The sequence below is a fragment of the Eumetopias jubatus genome, unplaced genomic scaffold (genome assembly GCF_037043125.1).
Source record: "Eumetopias jubatus isolate StellerSeaLion01/CBP00866 unplaced genomic scaffold, mEumJub1_p1.0 scaffold_8, whole genome shotgun sequence".
NCBI classification, from domain to species: Eukaryota; Metazoa; Chordata; class Mammalia; order Carnivora; family Otariidae; genus Eumetopias; species Eumetopias jubatus.
The window spans coordinates 132052124-132058123 of NW_028274814.1; the positions used below are offsets into that span (position 1 = coordinate 132052124).

The window sequence follows — 6000 nt, forward strand, 5'->3', positions numbered from 1 at the left end:
ACCCGAGGCACAGAGGGGTTAAGTCCCCTGTGAAAAGTCACAGATTTGTACCAGCTGCAGTCCCTGCACTGGGTACGATCAGCGGGCTGGGCCAGGGAGCTTGGCCTTGTGAAAGAACCCTCCAGGCTCTGCAGGGGTGGTGGACTGAGTGGGGTCCCACCTGGACGTCACTGACAGGTCAGATACTGAAGTGTCTGCCCAGCACTGTCCCACCCCAGCAGACAGGGATTGGTATCCTCCCTTGATAGTCTCAGAGAGGTCGAGCAACTTCCCTAAAGCCACTCAGTTCCTGAGACAGCCCGGTCCGGTGCTCTTAGCTTCTGTCTGAGTGGTACATGTGGGGTCTTGGGGGAGGTGGAGCCTACTGCTGCTGACCCCTCCCCCAGCTCCCCTCATGCCTCTGCCCTGCTTCTAGCCATTGAAGCCATGAAGAAGGCCTACCAGGAGGAGCTGAGCCGGGAACTGAGCAAGACACGGAGTCTCCCACAGGGCCCCGATGGCCTTCGCAAGCAGCACCAGTAAGATTGCACCCGGACCCTGGGGTCTGTTGGCTGGGCCTCGTTCTGAGCCAGCGGCTGCCCACCCTGGTGTTCGTGAGGCAGGAACCTGTGCTGAGGTCCCTTGGCAGAGGATGCAACACTTTGCCACCAGCTGAGACTCCCGACCCAGTCACCGGGCACAGGGGACAGAGGCAGGGGGCCCTCGGCCAGACCCCCATGCCAGTCCACATAGATAGTCCTTTAGGCCCCTTCTTGTCCGGCTGGTCTCAGCCTCCGCGGCCTCCCCTGGTTCGTGTCCCCTAGAGCTGGGCTGCAGTACCACCCTTGGCCAGTAGGTGTCCCTCCCCACCGCAGAGGACAGTTCCGGATTGTTGGGCCCTAGAGGCCTTGGAGGCTTAACCCCCACCTCATCGAGGCGGCACCCGCAGCCCAAAGAGGCTGTCACCAGTTCACAGCTCCCCAGTGGGCTGAAGGCAGAACCAGAGCAGGAACCTGGAGTCCCTGAGCTGCTTTGAGCCTCCCCCGAGCTGAGCACCCCCCCTGCCCCCCCCCCGCCCCCCCCCGCCATCCCTGCCCGCCCCTGCCCCGGACAGGTCAGACGTGGCGGCGCTGAAGCGGGAGCTGCAGGTGCTGTCGGAGCAGTACTCGCAAAAGTGCCTGGAGATCGGGGCCCTGACGCGGCAGGCCGAGGAGCGGGAACACACGCTGCGGCGCTGCCAGCAGGAGGGCCAGGAGCTGCTGCGCCACAACCAGGTGAGCCCGGCCCCGGGTGGGGGCGGGGGCCCCGGGCGCAGTGGTCCGTCGTCCCCGCGCTGACTGTCCCGGGCCTCCCAGGAGCTGCACGCCCGCCTGTCAGAGGAGATCGACCGGCTGCGTGGCTTCATTGCCTCGCAGGGCACGGGAGATGGCTGTGGGCGCGGCAGCGAGCGGAGCTCCTGTGAGCTGGAGGTGAGCGCCCCCGCCCCCCCCACTCCCCGGTGCCAGGCAGCCTGGCAGCTTCTCCGCACCCCCATGGGCTGGGTGTGCCCTGCGCAGGGAATGGTATGGCTCCGCAGGGCCGGGCCCCAGGGGGGAAGAAGCCAGCGCAGCTGGGATGGGCTCCTGGGACAAAGCCCTACCGCCAGAGTCCAGCCCTCCCATCAGGGGCCTACCACCTAGCTGCTGGGTGACCAGGGCAAGTCACCCCACCATTCTGAGCCCCAGGAGCTCCTCTGTAAAAGGAGGCTAGCATCCCCCTTACTGGGGAAAGTTGGAATGAGAAAATATGTGTGATCCCCAGATCCCCTAGTGTTTTATTTTATTTTATATTTTATTTTATTTTATTTTATTTTACTTGATTTTAATTTATGAAAATTTGTATGTGGCTTTACTCTGTGTCTGGAATGTCCGTAAGTTAACTCATTGAATCTTCGTGACAATCCTACGAGGTAGATACTGTTTACTGTGCCTGTTTACAGATGAGAACACAGATGCAGGGAGGTCAGGTACCTTGCCCGAGGTCTCACGGCTGGTCAGCGCAGGTGTTGGGGTTTGAACCTGGCAGTCTGGCTCCGGAGTTGAAGCTTTTAAGCCTCTCCAGTCCTGGCTGAACCTGTCTCTGATTTGGTCAAGTCAGAATAGCAATAGCAAGCCGTGCTGCTCAGACTGGGGACGGGTTAATGAGGTATTTTGTAGGGAGGCCCGCCCTCTCCAGCTCCCTGGAGGTCATCCTCCTTGCCCTCAAGTTGAGGGCCGGGTACTGTGTTGGGACAACAGCAGAGGTGATCATGAGACACGCACTCACTGTGTGGACAGAGGTGAGAGAGCAAGAAGAAATCAGGGTTTCCTGGAGGAGCCTGGCCCTGGGCTGTGGTGGGTCTTGGTGCAGGTTGGGAGTTCCAGTCTAGGGGCCTGAAGCAGAGAGAAGCCAGCCTGCAGGGTGCTGTGGCCCTGGGTCAGCCCGGCACCGTGACCCTAGGTGTTGCTTCGAGTGAAGGAGAATGAGCTCCAGTACCTGAAGAAGGAGGTGCAGTGTCTCCGGGATGAGCTGCAGATGCTACAGAAGGTAGGGCCCGACTCGGAGCTTGTGGGCAGGGAGCCTCTGGACGCGCCTCCGTGCCCCATCCCATGAGCACCCACGCTGTGCCAGCCACCCTCCTCACCCCCTCATTCACGGCTCTCCTCGCATCTCTCCCTCGTAGGTGTCCTTGTCCCTATTTACAGACAAAGACACTGAGGCTGAGAGAGGGTGAGTGACTTGCCCACAGCTACACTTGCTTTATTTAGTCAGTAAATACTTATTGAGCACCTGCTGTGTGCCAGGCCCTGTGCTTGGTGCGGGGGAGACAGCTGTGAACGACAAAGGCCCGAGGCCCCGTGAAGGGGCGCCCGCGTTCCAGTGAGGAGTGAGCCGTGTGGCCGGCAGCGGGATGGGCCAAGATTTGGGCCCAGGGTTGTGCGTCTGTCGCCTGCCCCGTGCCATGTCCCCGTGTGTTTGGCACCCACATGTGTTGGTGGCTCCGTGAAGATGTGAGTCAGACTCACAGAAGGAGCCCCAGCCCCGGGCCAGGCTGACCTGGTCCGTGCCCTGGCCCCTCACTGCCAAGTGGTCTTAGACAAAGGCTTCCCCTCCCGGAGCCTCAGCTCCCGTCTCGAGGGACGAAAACGATGCTGGAAGCCGTCACTGGGCCATGCTGGGAGGGTGCACCCAGGCCCGGGGGTGCCGAGGGGCCACCAGGAAGGACAGGCCACCAGGCAATGGAGGGGCTTGGCGGCTTTGTGCCGGCCGGCAGGGAGCATGGTGGGCATGGGCCGGGTAGGCAAGGCCAGGAAGGGGGGGCTCCATGCCCTCACGGCTCTTCTGCGCCCTCCCAGGACAAGCGCTTCACCTCGGGGAAGTACCAGGATGTGTATGTGGAGCTGAACCACATCAAGACCCGGTCGGAGCGGGAGATCGAGCAGCTGAAGGAGCACCTGCGCCTCGCCATGGCTGCCCTGCAGGAGAAGGAATCCATGCGCAACAGCCTGGCCGAGTAGAAGTGAGTGCCAAGGGGTGGGCAGGGCCGTGCAGGGGTGAGGCCTGGTGGGGCACTGGGCCTGGAGAGGTGAGCTCAAGGCTCGCCCACACCCGACCCATGGTGCCACCTCACCCGGGACGCTCCCTTCTCATGGCTTCTGTTTCCCTTTCTGTAAACGGGGACAGTGATTCTAGCCACATGGGGGGTGGGGGGCTGTCAGTGGGTCAGGCTCAGCCAGAGGCTGCTTTGTAAACCTGAGCGTGTGTCTTCAGAGGTGGGGAGGTGCAGTTCAGGGCCCAATTATTGCCATGTGCCCCCCCGTGACAGCAGGCACTTAACGCCGCACCCCACCCGCAGCCTGATGAACCCACACCCCTCGTCAGGACCCCCAGTGCCCCTGCAAGTCTGGCGTGCCTGCCCCACCTTCGAGCTGGAGGCATGGCGCAGGTCACTGATCAGTGACAGCATTCCTTCCCCTGAGTTCCACGCCTCCGACATCCCGGATGGAGCTTGCCCCCTGACTTAGTCTCACAGCCGTCTTTGATTTCCCAGGCTTCAGAGCGTTCCGATGCTGCCTCTCCTAATGCCCCATCTGCCGGGGGCTGCTTCATTCAGACCGATCCTTGGGGACTGCCTGAGGCAGTCGGGAGAGGCCACCCTGGGGGCCAGGCTATGTGGGGAGAAGCCCAGAGGAGCAGGCACAGGTCTGGCCCAGCCTTCCAGGCCACCCTTGCCTGGCCTAAGCGCGCAGCTCCCCGACTCTTGTCTTCCAGGTCCTGGTGGCCCAGCCCCGCGGCAGACCGTCCCCTGGCCTGAGGGGGCCAGTCAGTCGCCCTCCTTCCTGCTGGATGGAAGTCAGAAGCCAAGCTTTCTCCCCACCCTCTGTGGGCCGCACGTGCACTCATACCCACCACACACAGACACACGCACACACACACACACACACACACACTCTGCGTATCTGAGCGCGCCCTTCGCACTGGGTCTTACCTTGCACCTTCTTCAGGATTTTATATGTGAAGAGATTTTTATATAGATTTTTTCCCTTTTTTTCCCCCCCCAAAAACACTTTATACTTTGAAGAAAGCAATTCCTGGTGGCCATGTGCCTCCATCACGGGCTCCTCCTCTGGCTCTAGCCCCCTACTCGGGCTTCTGGGCCCGTGGCCCTGCCCCAGGGGTCTAGCCGAGGCCCAGCAGCAGCCGGCGCAGAGCAGACTCCGATGGGAGAGGCGGGGAGCCAGCCACTCTCTTCCTTCCCTACCTCCCACTACCTACTTCCTGCCCTGAGGCGACCCACACCTTGGGACTCTGGACAGAGGGACAGACGGGCAGAGGGAGCCAGCAGCTGTCCCTAAGGCCTCGCCTCCTCCTCCTCCGAGGGGGTGCTGGACATGGAAACGCTGGAGCCGCCCCATGAAGGCTTCTCTCCTGCTCCATGAGCCTTCTTAACTTAATAAAATGTTCCCGCAGCTCTGGTGTCCAGGATGGCTGGGGCAGGGCGGGTTATGGAGGTTGGGGCCTCATCACCCACGCCCCCCCCCAGCACGCACCCTTCCTGAAGGGAAAGGGAGGCGAGAATCTAGTCCGGCCGGCGACAGCTTTGCAGCACCACGTGGGGTTTGCTGACCAGCAGCCCCAGCAGGGTCACCAGGGAGCTGGTTAGAAATACAAGTCCAGACCCCCCCAGTGATTCATGTCGTCTCCAAGTCTGAGAAGGCCTGGAGTGGGCCCTAGGCCCAGGCCTTGGAGAAAGGACAGGAGCTGAGGCTCTGCCCCTGATGACCTTGGGCAAGCCACGACCCCCTTTTTTTTTTTTTAAGATTTTATTTATTTATTTGAGAGAGAATGAGAGAGAGCACGAGAGGGAAGAGGGTCAGAGGGAGAAGCAGACTCCCTGCCGAGCAGGGAGCCCGATGTGGGACTCGATCCCGGGACTCCAGGATCATGACCTGAGCCGAAGGCAGTCGCTTAACCAACTGAGCCACCCGGGCGCCCAAGCCACGACCCCTTTCTAAGCCTTCATTTGCTTCCCTGTCAAATGGGTGCCTTTCGGCCCCAGTCCTACATTGAGGCTGTGCTCACAGGTCACGTCCAGCCCTGGTGGACGTGGCTACCCCAGGCCCACCAGGCTGGAGGCTTCATCCCCCAATTGGCCGGTTGTGCTGCTGCTGAACCCTGGTCCTGGCCATGAGCGACTGCAAGCCCAGCGCGGGCGGTCCAATCTGCAGGGCTGTGTCCAAGATGGGGTGATAGAGTGAGCCAGCCTCGCCCCCCACAGCCTTTCCCATCAGTCCAGCCTGGGTACTGGGGGAGCTGATCAGGGACTGACTGGCCCTGCCCCCACCGAGGCCACGAAAACAGGTGGGGTCCCGGATGCTGTGGGGTCCCAGAGGCCGGAGGCACCCAGAGGAGACCCCATCCAGCCTGCGGGTAGAAGAGGGCCTTTGGAGGTGACTTTGAAATAGGTCTTTTCCAGATAGAAAAATCAGGAAGGGCATTTCA

General features: G+C 61.5%; 1 protein-coding gene across 2 annotated transcripts in view; it reads left to right on the plus strand.

Annotated features, from left to right (window-relative positions):
- Positions 1-4967, plus strand: part of TRIOBP (TRIO and F-actin binding protein) — a 53231-nt gene extending 48264 nt beyond the window's left edge. For both annotated transcript variants that reach the window (XM_088025376.1, XM_028115430.2), the window contains 6 exons: positions 416-518; positions 1094-1253; positions 1335-1448; positions 2458-2544; positions 3354-3517; positions 4270-4967. In XM_088025376.1, coding sequence (XP_087881502.1) covers positions 416-518; positions 1094-1253; positions 1335-1448; positions 2458-2544; positions 3354-3515 — 626 coding nt within the window. In that variant the 3' untranslated portion in view covers positions 3516-3517; positions 4270-4967. The remainder of the gene's footprint in view (positions 1-415; positions 519-1093; positions 1254-1334; positions 1449-2457; positions 2545-3353; positions 3518-4269) is intronic.
- The last annotated feature ends 1033 nt before the right edge of the window (positions 4968-6000 follow it).